The 24,028-nt window shown below is 53.2% G+C and overlaps 1 protein-coding gene across 3 annotated transcripts in view; it reads right to left on the bottom strand.

Annotated features, from left to right (window-relative positions):
• Positions 1-585: 585 nt before the first annotated feature.
• The window catches only part of PCDH1 (protocadherin 1), a 133,224-nt gene continuing 109,781 nt past the window's right edge, over positions 586-24,028 (bottom strand). Inside the window, exons 5-6 of one of the 3 annotated variants that reach the window (XM_030573226.1) lie at positions 9,732-9,775; positions 3,986-4,069 (exon numbers count right to left, since the gene is read on the bottom strand). In XM_030573226.1, the coding sequence (XP_030429086.1) occupies positions 9,750-9,775 (26 nt within the window). In that variant the 3' untranslated portion in view covers positions 3,986-4,069; positions 9,732-9,749. Of the gene's footprint in view, positions 4,070-9,731; positions 9,776-24,028 lie in introns of all 3 variants that reach the window. The other 2 variants (XM_030573225.1, XR_004001669.1) reach the window with 2 other exon arrangements.

The following is a 24,028-nucleotide window of genomic DNA, read 5'->3' as shown; positions in this document are numbered from 1 at the left end:
CAAGGCATCACAAGCAAGGAAATGAAATCTCATATAAATAGAACCAACACTGAAGAGCTACAATGGGGTCGCTTGGATCCTTCCCACACAGCCCGACTGCTCCCTGGCTCCCACCTTTGGTTTTACCCCCTGGCTTGTCCTAGTGCAGTGTTAAATACAGTGAACGCCTCTCCCTCCTGAGGGGCCCCTGTAACTCCCCACCCCACTTCACTGTGCTTGTCTAGAGCGGAGCCTGTGAGGTGCCTTCTCTCCCCCATATGCAGAGGCTTTATCCTTCTGGCTTATCTTTGTGCAAATGAGCTTCTCCCTGCCAGCACCAGCACCCTCTCCCCATGGCAAATCCCCAGCACCACCTCCACCCTCACCCCTGGGCTGATCCCAGCACCATCTCCACCCTCATCCTGGGGGCTGACCCCAGAACCCCTCCCCCCAGGCCAATCCCAGCACCGTCTCCACCCTCCCTGTCTCCACCCTCCCCTCCGGGGCTGATCCCCAGCACCACCTACACACTCATCCCTGGGCTGATCCCAGCACCATCTCCATGCTCATCCTGGGGGCTGACCCCAGAACCCCTCCCCCCAGGCCAATCCCAGCACCGTCTCCACCCTCCCTGTCTCCACCCTCCCCTCCGGGGCTGATCCCCAGCACCACCTACACACTCACCCTCGGCAGATGCCAGCACCACCTCAGCCCTCACATGTGGGCTGATCCCAGCACCCCTCCCCACTGGGCTGATCCCAGCACCACATCTGCCCTCCCCCTTCAGGCAGGTTCCCCGCTCAGCCCCAAACCAAAGGGACTGAGAAGCACAGATGGCCATGTATTCAGGTTGAGTGAGCTGCTGTGCTGCCTCAGGCAGCTCCTGAACCAAACCAAAGGGCTGTGAGCCTCAGGGTTCCCTTAGTGACCCAAGCAGCAAGTAAGGGGGCGATCCTGCAGACCAGGCCATGGGGAGAGCCAGGGCCCACTCTTTCCCTCTTGGAAGTAGTGACCCTCATCTGCGTAGGTCATGTAGCTCTTCTGGGGAGCCCGCCCCAGAAGGATGCTACCCCAGACCCAAGCCTGGGTGCGGGGAATGAGCATCTGAGCTGGCAGAGGAATCAAGGATCTTGGCCTAGGTGGCCAAATTGCACATTCTGCCCAGTTAGGCCCTGAAACTAGAACTACAATAAAAACATATTCAGGAAAGTGACGTGCTCAGGCAGCCAGGCCAGGGGGAGCACGGGCTCCACAGCACTGCCAGCAGAGCAGAACAGGTATGCCTGGACGGACACCCACCTGGAGAACATGTCCACCACAGAGACCCACTGGATCAGTGCCCTCCAACCAGGGGAACGGTGACAGGAGAGGTGGGAAGGAAGGTCCTGACTCCCCTAAGCGGCACCTCTAGATGTATGAACTGCAGTGGCACAGTCCTCCATCACATCACCCGGGAGAGGGTGACACAAGAACAGAGCACTGGGGGAGCGGGCAGGATAGGGCAGCTAGGAGCCGTGCTTTCTGCGGCCCTTCTGAAGGCCTTCTCAGTTCTGTGCCTTTTTGGCCTTGAGCTCCTTGGGCAGACCTGGTTCAGCTTGTGTCCATCAGGCCACATGGCCCTGAGGAAGCTACACCATGAGACTGGCCATATCCCATCACCACTGCCAGAGCAAAGGGTCAAGAGCTACTCGGCAAGGGACTCGCTGAACACCAGGAGGCAAGACAGGGCAAGTGCCATTGCCCTGAATGCCCCAAGACTAAGTGCAGGAATTGCAGGCCTCTGGGCCTGATGGGATGGGGCTGCAATGCCCTCTCCCTGCAGGAAGCACCCAGTGCTGAACAAGTCCTGCAGAACCACCCACAGGCACCAGAGAGGAAAGGCTGCCCAGTCAGCAGACACACAATGTCCCCACCACATCCCCCTATGTTCAAAGGCCAAGCACGGATCAAAGTTAGGAAAGGAGATGTTATCCTGAAGCTGCCATTGGCCTCACTCCCCAAGGAAGAGCTGAGCGATGAAGAGTGCTGAGGAGATAGGAAGGGAAGAATAATGGTGCATCTGACCCCTCTCCTAGCACCCCTACTGGATGAGAGGAAGGAAAGTAGCCTAGAGAGAATGAGGCATGAGTCACTCTCACCCTGCTTCAGGCAGGACAGCCCAGGTGTCTGGAGCAGGGGGTCAGGCCAGAGCTGGAACAGTTGAGAATGGGACAGAAACCAAGTCTCCGGAACAGCTCCAAGGCCTCCAAGAGATCAAGAGAGTTCAAGCAGAGCCAGGAGGAGCTCCTGTGTCCCACCAGGGCCACCCCTTTGATCCACACCCTGCTCAGGCTGGCCAAGCCAAGGGCCATTCCTACGGGCACCTGCTCAAGCTGACGCCACCCATCCTTCCTCTCTACCCTGCACAGTGTCTCCCTGGATTTGGTACCCTGTGAAGGGGAGCTCAGATGCTGCTGGCACCTGGCACCGGCATTAGGGTGCCACCCCAGGGAGACTGGATGACCTTTGACACTGGAAGAGAATGCTGGAGCCCTTGAGAGTGGCTCTGTGGCCTAAGGGCAGTGGGACTCCAGCTCGCAGGGGCCAGTGGCCCCTGGTGTGACCCTGAGACAAAGCTCCTCCTCACAAAGGCAAATGGTGGCTTACAGGCGGACAGGTCAAAGGTCAAGTTCATGGCACAGATGGCCCCATGGGAGTTCCCTGCACTACAGCAGGCACAAGGGGATGGGGTGAGGCACAAGGGGATGGGGTGAGGCCCAATGGCCTGTGCCTCCCCTCTCTCCAGCAGAGCTAGATCCAAGGATGTCTGCAGCCAGAGATATAGTTATCAAACCAGGGCTCCCCAGGCCTGCTCCTGGCTCTTTCAGCTTTGCCATCCACTGGTACACAGCCAAAAGGGACCCCTCAGCATAGGCCCTTACCTCTGGCACTGAGCAGTCCCTTGGCACCCTGCAGCCAATGGGCACAGTGACAGCATTTGGCAAGTGGGCCAGGATGTAAAACCAGAAAACCTCCAGCCCCACTGACAGGCCCCTGCCCCTCTCCTCCCACTCCCAGCTATTGTTTGAGGAACCAGTCACATCTTTATTTACAAAATGGAACAGGAGTGTGGACTGGAAGCTGTGCTCCCCTGTGCTCTTCCATGCACCAAACCATTCAACATTGGAACTTGCTCCCTGTGGTTTGTTTTGTTGAAATGTCTTTTGTTTCAAGGACAATAAAAGTTTCAATCAGGCAGGATTTGAATGTCATTCCTAAAATTCATATTTACAGGAGTCTACAGTAAAGCAACAGGCAGCTTGCTCCCTGTGCATGGAAACACCCCTCTGTCCTGTGCCCCAGGATCTCCACCAGCTCTGCATGGACCTTTGGTACCTAAGCCCTTCACCCCAGCCGTGTCCTCTGCACTTGGAGCCTGCCCAACCCTCCCTGACATAGCACTTCAGAGATGCACCCTCAAGTGCTGGGAAATTCCTTACGTTTCAGACATCCACCCTGCCCCAAGACAAGGAGTTAAAAAGGCCCTCCTCTCCCTTGCTCTGCCCTGTGTCTTCAGAGGCCAGTTGGACATCTCACCCGGAGGGGGGTGGAAACTGGGAACGACCTGGAGAACTGGCTGCAGGAGCGATAAAGCATTAAAGTTTCAAATGTTCCTCTGGACACTGGCCTCAGAAGTGTCTGCTCCTCACCCCTTGGGCCCAGCCTCACAGGTAGATCTCCCTCTTAGTGGTTTGAGATGAGGGGGTGGTGGCTGGCTGGAAGTCCGAGGTCTGGGTGAGAGGAATTTCCTCCATAGGGGAGTCCTTGCAGGGCTCATGGCTACTGTTGGAGAAGGCACTGTATGTAGGGAGCAGGCGGAGGTTGGCCATTTTGGTGCTGCGCTCTTCCGAAAGTCTGGGGCTGCCGTTCCCAACTTGCTCTTGACTCCCCCGTTCTTGGTAAGGCACAAAAGTGGAGAGCTTCAGGGCAGTCTTGGGCCTGCGGTTTGGGGAGGACTGGCCAGGCATCCAGCAGGTGTCGGAGTGGCCAAACTCCGTGCATTCTCGGGTGCAGGTCCCAGTCATGGCAACGTCAGGCAGAGGCCGGAGATCTGTAGAGAAGGGAAGTAAGAGCGGCATTAACCCCACGTGCACATGCCCCACAGCATGGGAGATGCTGCTGAATCTGGATCCCAGGGCACCGCACAAGCCTGACCCCCCAGGGCTAAGCACCTGGCACTCCGGGGGACATTTTGCTGACAGGCTTCCTGCTGTGGGCTCTCAGCTGGTGGCAGGGGCGAAAGGGACTCTAGAAGGTGCCCAGTAAACATGTCTCATCTCTGTCACCCTGGCCCAGGCCAGAGAGAAAGACTCCAGTACACGAGCCCCCAGAGGCTGGCATGGGCCAAGTGTCACAAATTGCCCCGTTCCTGGGAGGCAGGGGAAACCTACGGCCCAGTTTGGCCTATAGCCACCAAAAGGCATGGCGGAGCTGGGCCTAAAACTCGGGACTCGTGATTCCAGCTCCCATGTTCAAACTCACTGCTACAGCAGCCCTGGGGTCAAGGCCCTTTCGGGCTCAGCACAGGCCGTGTTGCAAGTGTGCCTGTTAGACCCAGACAGACACAGCCATTGACCCAGCACATCTGGCATTCACCCGCCTCCATGCTGCTACAGGGAATCCCCTACTCAACAGTGATGATATCGTAGAATGCTGGGAGGGAGATGAAAATAACAAACCAAAGGAGAGAAAAACTAGGATGCTAAATACCACCCTACCTTAGGCAGTTAGGCATTGCTGGGTACAAGCCACTTCCCCCCGAACACAGCCAGGCATTGCTGGATACCAGCTACTCCTACCCAAGCACAGCCAGGCATTGCTGGGTACCAGCCACTCCTCATCGAGCACAGTTAGGCGTTGCTGGGTACCAGCCACTCCTTCCCGAGCAGAGCCAGGCGTTGCTGAGTACCAGCCACTCCTCCCCGAGCACAGCCAGGCATCCCTGGGGACTAGCCATTTCCCCGATGCAGGCACCAGCCAGGAATCACTGGACACCAGCCACTCCTCACCCTTGGCACAGCCAGACCTACCTGGATATCAGACAAACCTGCAACTAGGAAATGACCACTCCCCGCAACCCAGGCACCAGCCAGGCACCCCTGAGCACCAGCCACTCCCCCACCCTGAGCACAGCCAGGCATCCCTGAGCAGCAGCCACTCCCCCACCCTGGGCACTGCCAGGCTCCCCTGAACAGCAGCCACTCCCCCACCCTGGGCACAGCCAGGCATCTCTGGGCACCTGGCACCACTTCACTCCAAACAGAGCAAGGCACCCCCAGTTATCAGCCATTCTTCCACCCTACACACAGCCAGGCAACCCCTGGGCATCAGACACTCCCCCACACAGGGCACAGCATGGTATACATGAGTACCCACACACCCACAACGCAGACAGACATCCCTCAGGCCACCCACTGCCCCACTCTGGCCAGCAACCACTCCTCCACCATAGCCACAGCCAGGCATCCCTGAGCACCAAACACTCTCCCACTCAGTTCACAGGGATTCCTGGGCATCAGCCACTTCCCCAAATGAGGCAAAGCCAGACATGCCTGGGAACCAGGTTCTAGGTGCCCCTGGACACCACTGCCCCACAAGCCAGGGTCCCTGGGCACCAATCACTGCTTCAGACCACACACAGTCAGACAATCCTGAGCAGCAGCCACTCCCGTGGGCACAGCCAGGCATCCTCACTTAACAGCCACACCCTGGACACAGCTAAACATCCCTGGGCACCAGCCACTCACCAACCTTGGGGACAGCCAGGCATTTCTGGGGCACCTCCAATCCCTACGCCCAGACACAGCCAGACATCCCTGGGAACAAGTACTCCCCCATGCTGGGCATAGTTAGGAATCTTTGGGCATCAGACACTCCCCCATCCCAGGCACAGCGACGCATCTCTGGGCATAAGCCATTCCCTCGGCCCAGACACAGCTAGGCATCTCTGGGCACTAGCCACTCCCTCATCTTGGGCACCACTAGGCATCTCTGACCACCAGCCACTCTCCCTTCAGAGGCACAGCCAGCCACCCCTAGGCACCGGCCACTCTCTATTCCAGGCACAGCCAGGCATTGTTGGGCACCAGTCATTGCTCTGCACCAGGCACAAGCAGGCTGTACAAAGTACCAGCTGCTCTTCTGCCCCTGGGACAGCCAAGTAATTGGAGTACCAGTCACAGACATCCCCCTACCCCACTCACCACCCTCCCAGATGGACACACACATACCAGGGCCTCCTTGCTGTACACACACAACAGCACCAGCCAAAGGACTCACCTTGAGAGATCCAGCCAGATGCTGGGACCAAGGGAGGCTGCTTCAGCCTCTTATTTTTGTGCTGCAGGGATCACACAATACCACACGCACCTCTCCCTTCTGCCTCTCTGTCACTCTCTCCCACAAACACTATACCACACATGCAACACCCCCCTCTCTCTCACACACACACACACAGTGCAACACACACATACACCCAGTACCACATACTACTCCCTTCTGCCTTTCTGCCACCATCACCCCCACACACTATACCACACACGCAACACCCCCCCACATACACACAATACCACACACACTATTCCCTTCTACCTGTCGCCCTCACCCCCACACACTATAGCACGCATGCAACATCCCTCTCTCTCTATCACACACACACATACACACAATGCCACACACAATGTCGGCAGCCTTTCAGAAGTGGTGTGCTGAGTCTTCATTTAATCACTCTAATTTAAGGTTTTGCGTGCCAGTAACACATTTTAACGTTTTTAGAAGGTCTCTTTCAATAAGTCTATAATATATAACTAAACTATTGTTGCATGTAAAGTAAATAAGGTTTTAAAAATGTTTAAGAAACTTCATTTAAAATTAAATTAAAATGCAGAGCCCCCTGGACCAGTGGCCAGGACCCGGGCAGTGTGAGTGCCACTGAAAATCAGCTTGTGTGCCCCTTCGGCACAAGTGCCATAGGTTGCCTACCCTACACTATTCCCTTCTGCTTCTCTGTCACCTCCATACACTATACCACACACGGAACACCTTCCTCTCTCTAGCACACATACACACGTCACACACATTACTCCCTTCTGCCTCTCTGTCACCCTCACACACACACACTATAACACACACACAACACCCCCCCCCTCTCTCAAGCACACATGCACACGCCACAAAATTATTCTCTTTTGCCTCTCTGTCATCCACACACACTATATCACACAGAGAACACCAACTCTCTCTCTCTCACACACACACACACATATAATGGCATTCACACTACAACCTTCTGCCTCTCTGTTACTGTCACTCATCCACACCCTCTCAACACCCCACACTCAACACCCTCTCTCTCTCTCTCACACACACACACACACACACACACAAAACTCCCTTCTGCTGCTCTGTCACCCTCACACACCCACTATACCATGCACATAACACCTCTCTCTCTCTCTCTCTCTCTCTCTCTCTCTATCTCTCTCTCTCTCTCTCTCACACACACACACACAATGCCACACACACTATTCTCTTAAGTCTTTGTCACCCTCACCCACATACACTATACCACAGATGCAACACCTTCCCTCTCTCTCTCACATACACACAATGCCCCCTCACAAGTTCTTTATGACTCTCTGTCACTCTCACCTACACCAATACCACACACATAACCCTCCTTTCTCACACACACCTCCACACATACACACAGTGCCCCACACCCACTACGCCCTTCTGCCTCTCGGTCACCCACACCCACACCCACAAAACCACATATAGAACATCCCTCTCTCTCTTGCACACACACACATACACACAATACAACATGTACTACTCCATTCTGCCTATCACCCTCACATACTATACCACACACACACAACATCCTTCTGTCCCATACACACAATATCGAATGCACCACACATCCCCACACACTATACTACATGCAACACCCCCATCTCTCACTCACATACACACTTACATATAATACCACACACACTACTTTCTTCTGCCTCTCTGTCACCCTCACCCACACACATTATGCCAGACACACTATATCCTGTCTCATACACATGCACATACACACAGTACCATGTACACTACACCCCCACATACAAAATACCATGCATACTATATCCCTCTCTGACAAACACACTATACCACCCAGCCCCAAATACAATACCACAAACATTACACACACGCACCCCCCCTCTCTCTCACACACACACACACACACAATTCAACATACACTACTCCTCCGCACACACAATACCCCACACACTATACTCCTATGCACACAACATTCCTTTCTCTCTCACACACACACTATACACACACACATAATACATCTCTTACATACACTGTACTATTGAGAATACACCCCCACACAATATACAACAAATACACTCCACATACTCAACAGCACACACAATACACCTCAAAACATGTAGGATTCCCCTCAATATGCTACATTTCAGACACACAATACTCTTCCAGAGAGACACAATATACCACACACACAATACTGCCACCACACACAAATTCATCACACATACACAATTCTTCCAACATGTAAATACATGACAATGCCAGATATACACATCAAATACTCAGACACAATATCCACACATATCCACAATACTCTCCCCATCTCCTCCACAGACACCTTATACTGCCCCCCCCGAAATACTACACCTCACTGATAACAGTGTGTCCCCTCCCCCCTCCCAGCCTCCCCCAGTACGCTGGCTCCCAAGGACACACTGTACTGTACAAACACATGCACAGTGCTTGCCCACCCCGGAAACACAGTCTCTCTCTCTCTCTCTCTCTCTCTCTCTCTCTTACACACACACACACACACACATTACTCTCCCATACACACAGGCATACAATATCACAATTTGGAGGAGAAAGACCACCCAGCTGCCACATCGCCAGCCCAGAGCCTGGAGTGTAACACAGCATCAGACATTGCTGCTACCCACAGAGGGTTCCCATGTCACTCCCACTGAGAATCCTTCTTCCCAGTGCTTTCTTGTCTTACTGTGCCCCAATGCCCCTCTCCAATAGCTCCCTTCCATTGCCCTGCTCCCTTTCCCACGGCTCTGGGCTCTTGGTTTCAGTGACTCTTGAGTCTCCCTTGGCACTGGTTTCACGCAAGGCAGACTTCCTTCAAGTAAATACATAAATTCACCAAGCCAGGTCGCTGCAGAGCCAGGACTCAAAATCTGAGCTCAGTGAGTCAGGAGATTGGCCACACAGACTGGATGCTTGAGTCAGAGGTGAAAACTATGGGGCTAGGTGCTGCAGGTCAAACAGAAGGGGTTGGCGCTGGGAGTCAGGGTTAATGATCAACTGATGTTCTTGAAAATGTTGTTTTTCCAAAATAACCTATCAGCCACCACACTCCACACCTCCAACTCCTGAAATAGCTGTGTCACCCCCACTGGTTACCCCCAGCTCCTGCAGTGACTGCCTTATCCCCTGTGCTTCCCACCCACTGCTCTGGCATCAGCTGTGCCATCCCCATAGTACCCCTACTCCCCTGGCTACTGCAGCAGCTGTATCATGCCCACAGGTTCTCCCTCCCCCAGATCCTGCATAGGTTGTGTCACCCCCAGTGAGTCCCTCCCATGGGCCGGGAGGCTCCTCCCATGGCCCATCTACTGGGGCACATTAGCTGCAACACCCTGGTGGAAGCCGTGCGGACATACCTCAGTTCAGAGCCCCATTCACAGCCTGTTCCGCTCAGGGGACTCTAATGAGGAGCAGAAAAAGGACGACAGGGTCACATCATTATAAAGCCCCCAGTCTACACACTCCCCATAGGATCCTGCCAGCCCTTCCAACCTGCATCAGCCCTCCCCTGCATCTCTGTCTTGCACCTTTCTCTCAGGCTTCCTCTGATACCTGCTGCCTTTACCAGTGCCTTGATGCCACTGGCCCCACCCCAGGCTCCACCAGACTATCTGGCCAACACTGCCCAATGAGGTCTTCCTCTAACCTGCTCCTCTTAACCTGCTCCAGTTCCCCCAAACCTTCACCACCCACTCTCTCAGCCTCTGCAGAACTCCAGCCAGTACCACCCACCTCCATCCTTCACTAGTACCCTGTCTTTGCTAGTCCTTCCCCACCACTGACCATGCCAGCTCCCAGCCTCTGGATCTCTCTCCTTTCCCACCATTTTTTCTTCACTCCACAACTCCACTTTCTTTCTGCCATCCTCCATATACAGGATCCTACCAAATTCAGAGTCCATGTTGGTCAATTTCACAGTGTGACGGGGAAGAATGGCTCTGCCCTGGTACCACAGGGGTAACCCTTCCTTCCTAGCAGAGGAAGCTATGCCCCAGAAGCTCTGCAGGGCATGGTCCCACTGGAGAACAAATATAAAAGCCTGCAGATCCCCCACAGCAGATGACCTGGCTTTCATGGTAGGAAGTGACCAAGGGGAACTTTAGAGACAAACAGAGTTAGAGCTGTACTGACACTCGGTGTGTTGCGGATGGATCCCTGCCGAGTGAGTGGCAAGGGGAGCTTGCCACTACCAGGGCCCTGGGTCGGGGCTCGTGGAGAGGGTGGGCCTGAGTCCTCCTACCACCTCACCCCTGAACTGTGAGGAATCCTAGAGACTCTGGCAGCTAGACCGCGCTACCCCACTTGTAAGAGGGGTCGTATGGACTCTGGCCACTGGGCTGCGCTACCCCGTTTGTAAGGGGGGGTTGTATGGACTCTGGCTGCTAAGCCATGCTATCCCAGTCATAAGAGGGGTTGTATGGACTGCAGCTGCTAGGCCACGCTACCTCGTTCACAAGCGGGGGTTGTATGGACTCTGGCCGCTAGGTTATGTTACCCTGTTCGTAATGGGGGCTTGTATGGACTCCAGCCACTAGGCCGCGCTACCCCACTCATAAGGGCAAGGTTGTAGAGATTCAGGCCACTAGACCGCGCTACCCCGCCAGACATGGGTGATAGTGGGGAGAACGGTCAAGAGGCCGGCACAAGGACTCAAGAGTGGTGAGGCGCCGACACCCCATCCTACCCCTGCTATGAAGGGGTGCCACGGTGCCAGCCCTGCCACAACTGGTGGAGAATGCAGGCATCAATCAGGGCCTGAAACAAGGACCCAGATGCCCAAGATGGAACCTAAGAAACTTCTGAAATGGCTGCTGGAGAACCAACAGCAGCAGACGGCGCAACAGCGGCAGCAGCAAGCACAGTTGCTCCAGCAGTTAACAGCACAACAGCAACTGCAAGCGGTGCACCAGCAAGAGCAACAGCAACAGCTGATTCGGGAGCTGACAGCCCAACAACAGGCCAACCAGGAGCGACTATTCCAGCAGATGGCAACACTGCTAGGACAGGCACCAAGTCCTCCCTTAGGCGCGGTAAGGGGCAGCACCAGTGATGGGCTCGGAGGACTATCAGTGCGCCTAACAAAGATGGGGCTGGGGGATGATCCTGAGGCCTTTCTGGTGACTTCTGAGCGGGCTGCAACTGTCGTACAATGCCCCCCTGCACATTAGGCCACTATTCTAGCCCCCTACCTAACAGGCCCGGCACAAGCCGCTTATCGTAACCTCTATCCGCAGGATGCACTGGACTATTCTAAGGTCAAGACTGCCATCTTAGACCAAGTAGGCATCAGCCCCGAAACTTACCGCCAGCCACTTCGCAGAGAACGGCATGCGCTGGGAGCCAGACCATGAGCCGTGGCCCAGCGAATCTGTGACGTCTCTTGGAGGTGGCTGGAACCAGAACGACGGACAAGTGTGCAAATAGCCAAGGACATGGCCCTAGAGCAGTTCCTGCAGGCCCTTCCCACTGGGGGGAAGCAATGGGTGCAGAGATACCGCCCGAAGACCCTCGCGGAGGCGACTTCCCTAATGGAGGATTACTTGGCAGCAGAGGGAAAACAGAAGGCCAGCCCCAAAGTGGGGGGACTCAGGTGGACAGGACCTAAACATGGCCTGAGGGGCCCATAAGGTGGAAGGGGGAGGATCCCCAACCATGAGACACCCACGACCTGCAGTACCAGGGACCCACCAGGGGCAAACCTTGTACAAAGCCAAGACGACACGCCGGGAAGAAAGAGCAGCCCCTGCCATACCCCAACCGAAGAAGGGAAGCGGGACTGGTGTTACGACTGCGGACAGATAGAGCACTTCCGGAGGGAGTGCTCATACACGGATTGTAATTATGGGCAGGTTTGGGCCGCTGGTCATTGGGCCTGTATATGGGAGCCGGGGAAGATTGTCATACCAGTAAGAGTGGTTGGGAAGTCTACCGAGGCCTTGGTGGACTCAGGATGTAGCCAGTCAGTCATACAGGCAGGGCTGGTAGAGCCCCCCGCCTCCCGCCTGGTGCTCTCATTCACCTGCAGTGTACCCACAGGGATGTGAAGTCCTACCCCACTGTCTGGGTGCAGCTCAAGGCTGCTCAACATGGAGGGCAGAATCCAGTTGAGGTGGCCCCAAAGTTGGCGTATCCAGTCATCCTGGGACATGACTGTCTAGGCTTCGTTGACCTGCTGCGAGAGTAGGGTACTCGGCCTGGGGGTAAAAGTGGGGGGCGGGCCAGAAGGCCTGGATTACTAGGCCAACCAGCATTGGACGACCCCCTGGAGGGGCCCTCGGCGAATCCTGAGGTAGAATAAGGTAGTCAAACCCCTACCGAGGCCCCGATGGGGGAGGGCCATAGATGGCTGGATGTAGACGCTGACTTCCTGGAAGAACAAAGGGGGGACAGCACCCTCAGCTAGGCCTGGAAGCAGGCGATGGGACCCCCCGGGGAGGAAGACCCACCCCAACGCTGGCAGCAAAGACCCCAATTTGAGATCTATAATGACTTACTCTATCGGGTGATCCAGGAACCATAAACAAAAGAAGACCTGTGCCAACTATTGGTCCCGCGGTGGTTCCGGCAGAACTTACTCCACTTGGTTCACTCAGTACCGTGGGCTGGGCATCTGGGGAGGGAGAAAACACTGCAACGGGTGGCTCAGAGGTTCTTCTGCTTGGGCACCCATAGAGAGGTGAGGGACTACTGCGCCTCCTGCCCCAAATGCCAGAAGACCGGCCCAAAACAAAAGGTTCCCTTGTGCCCTTGCCAGTGATTGGGACACCCTTTGAGCGGATAGGCTTGGACTTGGTGAGGCCCTTGGAGGAGAGTAGCTCGGGCCCCAAATACATCCTGGTCATGGTCGACTATGCAACGCGGTGTACCACTATGGACCGCCATAGCACCGATCATCACCAACGAGCTCTTGCAGATCTTTGCTCAGATCAGCCTGCCGCGGGAGATACTAACAGAACAAGGGACTAAAGTAACTTCTAGACTAATGGCAGAGTTATGCCGTCTCCTGAATATCCATGCGCTAAGACCTCAGTCTACAACCCTGAGACGGATGGGTTGGTAGGGAGATTTAATGGCACTCTGAAAGCCATGCTGTGGAATTTCATAGACGACGATCCTCGGCACTGGGATAAATTGCTCCCAGCACTCCTCTTTGCCGTGTGAGAGGTCCCACAGGCTTCCACAGGGTTGTCCCCTTTCAAACTCCTCTATGGGAGGAAGCCCCAGGGAATTCTAGATCTTCTAAAAGAAACCTGGGAAGAGCAAGAGACCCGTGTCCGAGGATGCGCCCAATATATCCTCCACGTGCGGGAACGGCTCCAAAAGTTGGGAGCCCTGGCATGAGAGCACCTGGTGAAAGCCCAACATAGCCAGGAGGCTCAATATAATAAACAGGCCAAGATGAGAAGTTTTGAGACCGGAGACCATGTCCTCTTGTTGCTACCCTCCTCCGAGTCTAAGCTGTTAGCCAAGTGACAAGGCCCTTTCAAGGTGACCAGAAGAATAGGGCTTGTCGACTATGAAGTGCAGATGTCGGGGCAAAGGAAGGACACTCAGGTCTACCATGTAAACCTCCTCAAGGCCTGGGGAGACCGGGAAGGCCTAATGATTGCCCTGTACTCTCCAGAACCTGAGTTGGGGCCATTGGCGGGAGAACCAGAGGAACCAGTGGCAGCGGCCATAGGCCCGGAGCTCGATCAGCAGGAGCAGGTACGACAGCTGATTTCAGCTTTCCCCACAGTCCTGTTGACACAGCCTGGGAAGACCATGTTGACCAGCCATCATATTGCCACCATCCCCGGCCACAAAGTGAAGGAGAACCATTGCCCACTCCCCAGGAAGATGTGGGAGATGGTATGGAGAGAGCTTGACATGATGTTGGTCCTGGGGGTGGTCGAAGAGTCAAGGAGTGAATGGCAGAGCCCCATAGTACCAGTTCCCAAGCCAGATGGAACAGTCAGATTCTGTATTGACTTCCGCAAGGTGAACGCGGTTTCTCCTTTTGATGCCTACCCCATGCCCCAGGTGGATGAGCTGCTAGAGAGACGGGGCAAGGCAGAATTCATCTCCACCCTAGACTTGACCAAGGGATATTGGCAGATCCCTTTGACAAGAGCCTACAGAGAAAAGACAGCATTCCCAACACTATTTGGCCCCTACCAATTTACAATGATGCCTTTTGGGTTACATGGGGCTGTGGGTACCTTCCAGTGGCTCATGAACCAAGTGCTGGGCCCCACAGCGCATACGCTGCAGCCTACATCGACAACATCATTTACAGTGCCGACAGGGAGGACATCTCCAGCATCTCACCAAGGTGCTATGAGCGCTGGGCAAAGCAGGTCTCACCGCAAACCCAGCCAAGTGTCACTTGAGCCAAAGAGAAGTGACCTACCTGGGCTATACGTAGGTCGAGGGAAACTCTGCCCTTTGGTAGACAAGGTGGAAGCCTTGAAGAACTATCTGACCCACAACAAAAAGACAAATACAGCAGTTCTTAGGACTGGCCGGATACTATCGTCAGTTCGTGCCTAACTTTGCCACGCTCTCCACCCCCATGACAGACTTGACGAGAAGCTCCCAGCTGTGGAAGGTCCAGTGGTTGGAAAACTGCGAGAAGGCCTTTTGTGCCCTGCGGGAACGATTGACATGGGAGCCAATACTGATACAGCTTGACTCCACAAGGCCCTTTATCCTCCAGACCGATGCCTCAGAAGTAGGACTGGGGGGCCGTACTATTGCAAGAGGTGAGGGGATAAGAACACCCTGTCTTGTACCTAAGCCACAAGCTGTTCCCCCGAGAAACCCGGTACTCCACCATAGAGTGGGAGGCCCTGGCAGTTAAATGGGCGGTCGAGGCACTGAGGTACTACCTATTGGGGAACCACTTTTCCTTGGTAATGGACCATGCACCCCTCAAATGGATGAATAGCATGAAGGAGACTAATACACGAATCATGTGATGGTACTTGCCCCTCCAACCCTACTCCTTCCACATGTTACATCAGTCGGGAAAGGCTCATGGAAACGCGGACTTCTTTTCCAAGTCAGGGAAGAGGACGGGGAGGAAACGGTCAAGGGTCAGCTGGCTCATGCAGCTGTCTTAAGGGGAAGGGCATGTGACGGGCCAGAATGGCCCTACCCTGGTACCCTTCCTTCGTAGCAGAGGAAGCTATGCCCCGGAAGTTCTGCTGGGCATGCTCCAACTGGAGAACAGGTATAAAAGCCTGCAGATCAGCTCAGTCTGGGCTGACCACCGGAGGAGAAGGACCCACATTGCTAGCTCCTGAGGAGGGAGAGCCCACGCGCCAGGATCTGGGAGTCAGCCAAGCTGAGACATTCCCTGAGACCCTGATGGCGGACATCCCAGGAGGGGAACAGACTGGAGGAACCCCGGCAGCAGATGACCTGGCTTTCATGGTAGGAAGTGACCAAGGGGAACTTTAGAGACAAACAGCGTTAGAGCTGTACTGATGCTCGGCGTGTTGTGGGCGGATACCCACCGAGTGAGTGGCAAGGGGAGCTTGCCATTACCAGGGCCCTGGGTCAGGGCTCGTGGAGAGGGCAGGCCCGAGTCCCCTTACCACCTCACCCCTGAACTGTGAGGAATCCTAGAGACTCTGGCCGCTAGGCCGCGCTGCCTCGCTTGTAAGAGGGGTTGTATGGACTCCAGCCGCTAGGCCGCGCTACCCCACTTGTGGGGGGGGGTGTATGGACTCCGGCTGCTAGGCCGCACTACCCCATTCGTAAGGGGGGGTTGTATGGACTCTGACCACTAGGCTGCACTACCCCACCTGTAAGAGGGGTTGTATATATCTGGCTGCTAGGCTGTGTTACCCTGTTCGTAAGGGGGGGGGGGTATGGACTCCAGCTGCTAGGCCGCACTACCCCACTCGTGAGGGGGGTTGCATGGACTGCAGCTGCTAGGCCATGCTACCCCATTCCCAGTGGGGATCATACGGACTCTGTCCGCTAGGCTGTGTTACCCCGTTCGTAAGGGGGGGTTGTATGGACTCCGGCTGCTACTCCATTCGTAAGGAAGTGTTGTAGAGACTCGGGCCGCTAGACCGCGCTACCCCACCAGACAGGGGTGAAAGTGGGGAAGACAGTCAAGAGGCCATAACTGACCGCCTGCAGAGAGGCAGGCACAAGGACTGGAGAGAGGTGAGGCACTGACACCCCATCCTACCCCTGCCACGAAGGGGCGCCGCGGTGCCAGGCCCGCCATACACAGTCATAGCATTTTAAAAATTGTAAATTTCATGATTTCAGTTATTTACATCTAAAACTTCAGAGTCTTGTAATTGTAGGGGTATTGACCCAAAAAGGAATTGGGGGGGTGTTATTGTAGGGTGGGAGGTTGTGGTACTGCTACCCTTACTTCTGTGCTGCTGCTGGTGGCAGTGCTGCCTTCAGAGCTGGGCAGCTGGAGAGCCGTGGCTGCTGGCAGGGGGCCCAGCTTTGAAGGCAGAGCCACTGCCAGCAGCAGCACAGAAGGAAGGATGGTGCGGTATGGTATTGCCACCCTTACTTCAGTGCTGCTGCCTGCAGTGCTGGGCCCTCAGTCAGCAGCTGCCATTCTCTGTCCGCCCAGCTCTGAAGGCAGTGCAGAAGGGTGACAATACCAAGACCCCCGTAGAATAACTTTATGACTGCCCTGTGCAACTCCCTTTTTGAGAAAGGCCCCCAATTTGAGGACCCCCAATTTGAGAAAGGTTGTCTTCTGTGAAATCTGTATAGTATCGGGTAAAAGCACACTCAAGGCCAGATTTCACAGGGGGAGACCAGATTTCATGAGCTGTGACTCATGTTTCATGGTGATGAATTCTTTAGAGCCCTATCCATATCCTCCATCCCCAAGCAACTCCCTACCCCAGAGCTTGGCACTGGAGTTAGATAAGGGCAGGGGACACCTGACTAGTGGAGTACAAAGCCCTTCATGCACAGAAACAGGCACTCACACATCAGACATGGACATGCCACTCACACTCATGGACATGCCCAGTCACACACTCACAGATGTGCACAATCACACAAACATGCACATTCACACAAAGGGACATGCACAGTCGCACACTCACATACACTCACACAGACATGCATACATACATAAATGCATGAATACACATGCTCTCACATACCTGGATGTGAACACTCACACAGAGGCACTCACTTACACACAGATGCACACTCACACACACACAGATGGGCACAAATAAATGGACACATCACAGTGATGTCCATTTGCTCAGCTGCAAAATCAGGGGCTCACTGATGACAGGTGCTAATGACAAAAGACTTGAACATGTCCATATGAAAACACCTGATTTGTCCGTGCAGGCCTGGGGAGCTCAACTGCACTTAGGAGGGAGGGGAGTCAGCCTTGATATGGGCCATGCTATTTCCAGGGACTGTACATCTGAGTGTGTCTGTGCATGGGGGGGAGTCAAAATTTGGAGCTCAGCGAGGGCTATGTGCGTTTGTGCAAAATTTCTTAGAAATGCCTATAAACAGCCAGAGAAATGGATAAGTGGTGCTTTCAGCATTGTGTAAGCTCGGGGGTCAGGCAAGCTGAGGGGGACTGCAGTGGGGGGCATAAGGGAACAGTAAACAATGAGAAGGGGGAGGGAAGCACGTAGGGCCAAGAAAATCAAGGGGTAGGGCGGAGGGGAGAGGATGCTGAGACAATGCGGGAGGGTGCAGGGAGAGATGAGTGGGACACTAGGAAAGTCCATGGGATAGGTAGTGAGGGGCAGGCAGCTGGCAGAGGGAGGCAGGCTGAGAGAGGGACAAGAAGTGGGGTTGGTAGGGGTGGTGAAGCACAGCGGGGTAGTGCAGTGGGGAGAGAGAGTCAAGACAGTATTGTGGAGGGGTGCACGGGGGAGCATGGCAAGGTGGGGTCCATGTGCAGAAGGGATGAGATAGAGCAGTGGGGCAGGGAGCATGGCAGAGAGGAATGGGAGAGAACAGTAGGGTGAGGAGGGATGGGAGAATGAGGTGGGAGTATGGGAGAACATGGTGCAGCAGTGAAATGCGTGGGAGGGACAATGGACTGCGGTGGGAGAGCACAGAACAGTGTGGGAGAGCAAAGAGGAACAGCAGTGTGGCAGGCTCAGAGAGTGCAGAGAGGGAGATGGGGGAGTATGGCAGGATGGGAAGGGGCAGGGAAGCACAGCAGCATAGGGAGCGCTGGGGGAATACAATGAGATGTGAGATTCAAATATTTTAAGAGCAGGAGGGACTATCATATCATCCAGTCTGACCTGCTTTGTAGCCTAGGCCATAGAACTTCACCCATTCATTTCTGTACTGGGCCCAGTAACTTGTGTGTGACTAAAGCATCTTCCAGAAAGGCAGCCAGCTGGATATGAAGACATCAAGAGATAGAGAATCCACTAGTTCCCTTGACAGTTTGTTCCCAGGGTTAGTCACCTTCATAGCTAAGATGATATGCCTTATTTCTAATGTGAAAGTCTTACTTCAGTTTCCAGCCACTGGCTCTTGTACTCTTTCTCTGCTAGAAATATTTTCTCCCCATGCAAGCATTTACACAGTGGAATCATAACCTGTATGTCTTCTTTTTGACGCGCACAGATTAAGCTCTGTCAGCCTCTCACTCCAGCATTTTTTCCAGCACTTGTGGTAAGGAAGCACAGCTGGGACCATTTCTAAAATGCCTGCCCTTAGTGTGGAGCAGGGTTCAGTGATTCCCAGAACAGCCACTCAAACACTGCACTGCACTTCAAAAATACTCCTTGTCAGAATAGACCTCAGAAAGGGCTATTCTGACAACGATTAACACTCAGGACCCTGCTCCCCTGGGCACTGCACCCCTATGGCAATGAGTATTCGCGGCATCATTTCCCTACTGCCCTGCTCCCCTGGGCACATCGCCGCTACGGAAATAAAGCTTTGCAGCATCACTTTCCTACCGCCCTGGGCATCATACCCGTACGGCAATGAACCTTTGCAATATCACTTCTATACTGCAAGGCTCCTGTGAGCACAGCACCGCTATGGCAAAGAAACTACACGGTATGAATTCCCTATTCACCATGCTCCCTTGGGCACTGCATCCCTATGGCAATGAAGCTTTGCTGCATCACTTCCCTACCTCCCTGCTCCCCTGGGCACTGCACCCCTATGGCAATGAACCTTCTCAGTATCACTTCCCTATGCCCTGCCCCCCGGCACTGCACCCCTATGGCAATGAACCTTCTCAGTTATCACTTCCCTATGCCCTGCCCCCCGGCACTGCACCCCTATGGCAATGAACCTTCTCAGTTATCACTTCCCTATGCCCTGCCCCCCTGGCACCGCACCCCTATGGCAATGAACCTTCTCGGTATCACTTCCCTACTGCCTTGCCCCCCTGGCATTGCACCTCTATGGCAATGAATCCTCTCAGTATCACTTCCTTATGCCCTGCCCCCCGGCATCGCACCTGTATGGCAATGAACCTTCTCGGTATCACTTCCCTACTGTCCTGCTCCCCTGGCACCGCACCCCTACAGCAATGAACCTTCGAGACATCACTTTCCTACTTCTCTGCTCCCCTGGGCATGACACCCCTATGGCAATGAAACTTCACAACATCACTTCTGTACCACCCTGCTCCAGTGGGCATGCCACCCCTATGGCAAGGAACCTTCGTGGCATCACTTCCCTACTGCCCTGCTCCCCTGGACATCGCATCCCTATGGCAATGAACCTTTGCGACATCACTTCCCTACCTCCCTGCTCCAGTGGGTACCATACCACAATGGTAATGAACCTTTGCAGCCTCAGTTCCCTACAGCCCTGCTCCCATGGGCACTGCTCCCCTATGGCACTGAACCTTCACGGTATCACTTCCCTACTTCCCTGCTCCACTGGGCCCCACACGCCTATGGCAATGAACCTTCATGGCATCACTTCCCTACTGCCTTGTTCCACTGGACACTACACTCCTATGGCAATGAATCGTTGCGGTATCACTTCCCTACAGCCTTGATCCCCTGGGCCCAACATCCATACTGCAATGAACCGTAGTGGTATCACATCCCTACCACCCTGTTCCACTAGGCACTACACTCCAATGGCAATCAACCTTCATGGCATCACTTCCCTACCGCCCTGCTCCAGTGGGTACCTCACCCCTATGGCAATGAACCTTCGCAGCCTCACTTCCCTACTGCCCTGCTCCCCTCTGCACCCTAGACCTATGTCAATGACCTCCGTAGCATCACTTCCCTACAGCCCTGCTGCCCTGGGCTCCTCTCCACTACAGTGCTACTTCCCCCTCACAGTGCTGCTCCGTGGGACTCTGTGCTCCCAGGTTGCTGTGTTCTTATCTCAGTATTCCCCCTGGGCACCCTTCCCTCATATTGCATCTCACATGGATGTGACTGCGCTGTTTTGGATCCCTCGGGGTACTGTTCCTGGGTACTGAGAGCAACACCACTGCCCCTCACTCTGGAGACAGCTGTGTGTAGGTAGTGAGTGGGCCACATACAGATGCTAATACTCCTAAGTACCCTTCTTTGAATTCCCAGGGCAAGAGTGCTGAGTAGCCTGACCCTCTCAGTTCAGCATGCCAGACCTCCTCAGAAGCAGGGCTCAGCAGGGGCTTGGCTTCACAGAAGATTAATTGCTCTCACCCAAACTGCCCTTTGAAAGGACTTTTTTCAAGGATTGGCCATGGTGTGGGTTCCCACTCATGTACCCCCTTCTCCTGTCCACTCAGATCTGGATATTAGACCATCCAGAGAGCAGCCTGTTCTCCCAACCCACCAGACAGCCTTGGGAGCAGCAGACAGCACCCAGCAGACAGCCTTGGGCGCAGCACCTGCCTTACACTGTCAAAGGGAGCACAAAGGTTCCTGGCTTAGGGAAGGAGTGGCCAGCAATGCGGCCTCCCTGAGTTACCCATACCAGCTTTGTTAAGATCCCTGCTTTCCTATCACTGCATATGGACACAGGTCAGAGAGCTCTGCCTCCCGCACAGCATAGCACTAATTTCACTTTCCATCCCTTGAGGAAGGCTGCTGGAACGATGCCTACTTCCACAAGAGGAAGCAATGAATTGGAGCAGATCACTGAGGAGAGAAATCCTAGATATCAAGTTGCTGGAGAGTAAGAGATGAAAATACATACACACAGAGAGTTCTCTGGGACCCACATCAGTCCCTATGACACCAGACTGACAGCTTCTGGGACCCCAACCCATCCCTCCAACATTAGACAGCTTCTGAACCCCAGCATCATCACAACAACATGCAGACAGAGGCTTCCAGGACTCCAACATCACCACAACAAAGCCCAGGTAGACAGCTACAGGGATCCAATACTGACCCTATGACTTCAAAAAAGGTGGCTCCTGAGTCCCAACACGATATCTACAAAACGGGACAGCTGGCACACAAGACCCAATACCTATTCCTAAACACTAATACAGATGGCTCCCTGAACCCAACACTGTCCATATAACATACACAGAAATGGCTCCCTGGACCCAATATTGACCTCCTACAACACCCACATGGACAGCTCCCAAAACCTAACACCATCCCTACAACACTTTCACAGAAAGGATCCTCAGAACTAGTGCTGACCACCATGACAAAAAGGCAGATGTTTCACAGGTCCCAAGAACACACACACACAGGTCCCCAGAACCAACACTCATCCCTTCAACACCTGGAGAAGATGACTCCCCTGGCACCAAAATATGGCGCCTAAAATACTCATATGGACAGCTCCCTCAGTTGCTGTCCAGAAACCAAACAATGGCCCTAGAACATACCAGAATAACTCCTACAAAACCAAGGCAACTGTTTTCCCAAACCCCATATAAACATGCCACCACCAAGACAGGGGGCTGTCCCAGACCAAACATTGGCTCCTACAGTATCTAGATAGACAAGCTCCAGAGAACAGCACCAATCCTCACAGCACTCAAACAGGTGACTCCTCAGACTCAGCCAAAGGCCTTCATAGCACCCAGACACAAGACTATTGTTATTGACAAACAATAATCCCTTCAAACCCCAGACAGCTCCCAGACTCCAAATTTGTTCCCAGCAACACCCAGATGGATTGTTATTCAAGACCATATTCAAGCCTCTACAACAGACAAATTAGATTTTAAGATTTTGGTACTGGAGAAATTTCTTCCTTTGTGTTTGTACAGAGCCTAAAACAATGGGCTTCCAGTCCTGATCAGGATCTTTATGTACCATCATAATAAACATAATAATAATTACATTTTAAAAATTATGTTAAAGAACATTATGAAGGTTACAAAGTCACGCACTCAAAAGTTAGGAAATGTCAGAATTAGGCTTGTCCATGCAACCTTTATTCAGCTCCCTTGTGTATATTATCTTTAATTACATAATCCCATACCTTTTTTTTTCACAGAACCCTTGCCTCATTCAGTGCACTGGATGGACGATGCTCTGTAGTCTGTAGGAGTCCCACCACATTTGTTGCAAAAGCTATAAGGTATGTGTGACATTGCACCCGATAATGATTTATAGAAATGTGCTTATGAGTGTAAACATGGCATAACTGGAATGTTTTATGCTAGATATGACATGTAACATATCTTTGCAAAAGTTATGATCTACTGAATGTATTCATCCTGTTTGTATGCATGTATCATTTTTATATCTGAAGTTATGAGTGTTGGCTCTATGCTTGTATTTAAAGTGTTTGGTTGTAGGAAGCACATAAAACAGATTTAGTCAACATAGCGTGAAGGAGTTATTCAAGTAATTGGCAGTACTTAACTAACAATGGACTTTGGGAGATGCCAATCCACATCTGAGCTTTCCTGGGAATGTTCAAACTAACATGTAAACAATGGCATCGACCTGCAAAAAGCTGAATCATTCATAGACATGTGACTTGCCCAGGTGGCTAGAGACCCCATCTTGTGGCTGTAATGTTGCACAAGAGAGAGAATATAAAAGGCCCTGGAAATCTCTCCATTTTGTCTTCAGCTGGCTCAAAAGATAGCCTCTCCACCCCAAAGAGATGCCTGAAAGAAACTGGAACAGAGGACAGTAACTATAGGGGTGTGAGTGATTGCTAGATCCAGACAAGGAAGGAGTCTAGTCTGTCAAAGAAGCTTATTGGAACATCTCTGAGGATGAGATCTACCTGCATTTAGTTTCCTACTGTATTAAGCTTAGACTTGTGTGTTTTATTTTATTTTGCTTGGTAACTTACTTTGTTCTCTCTGTTATTACTTGGAACCACTTAAATCCTACTTTTTATATTTAATAAAATCACTTTTTACTTATTAATTAACACAGATCAAGTAATTAATTCCTGGGGGAGCAAACAGCTATGCATATCTCTCTATCAGTGTTATAGAGGGTGAACAATTTATGAGTTTACCCTGTATAAGCTTTACACAGAGTAAAAAGGGTTTATTTGGGGTTTCAATCCCATTGGGAACTGGGTATCAGGGTGCTAGAACAAGAGCACTTAAGCTGTTTTCAGTTAAGCCTGCAGCTTTTGTGGGACGTGGTTCAGACCTTGGTCTGTGTTTGTAGCAGGCTAGTGTGTCTGGCTCAACAAGGCAGGATACTGAAGTCCCAAACTGCCAGCGAAAACGGGATCAGAGGTAGTCCCAGCACATCAGGTGGCAGTCCCAAGGGGGTTTCTG

The sequence above is a fragment of the Gopherus evgoodei genome, chromosome 8 (genome assembly GCF_007399415.2).
Source record: "Gopherus evgoodei ecotype Sinaloan lineage chromosome 8, rGopEvg1_v1.p, whole genome shotgun sequence".
Classification (NCBI taxonomy): Eukaryota; Metazoa; Chordata; order Testudines; family Testudinidae; genus Gopherus; species Gopherus evgoodei.
This window is presented reverse-complemented; position numbering and strand designations above follow the sequence as displayed.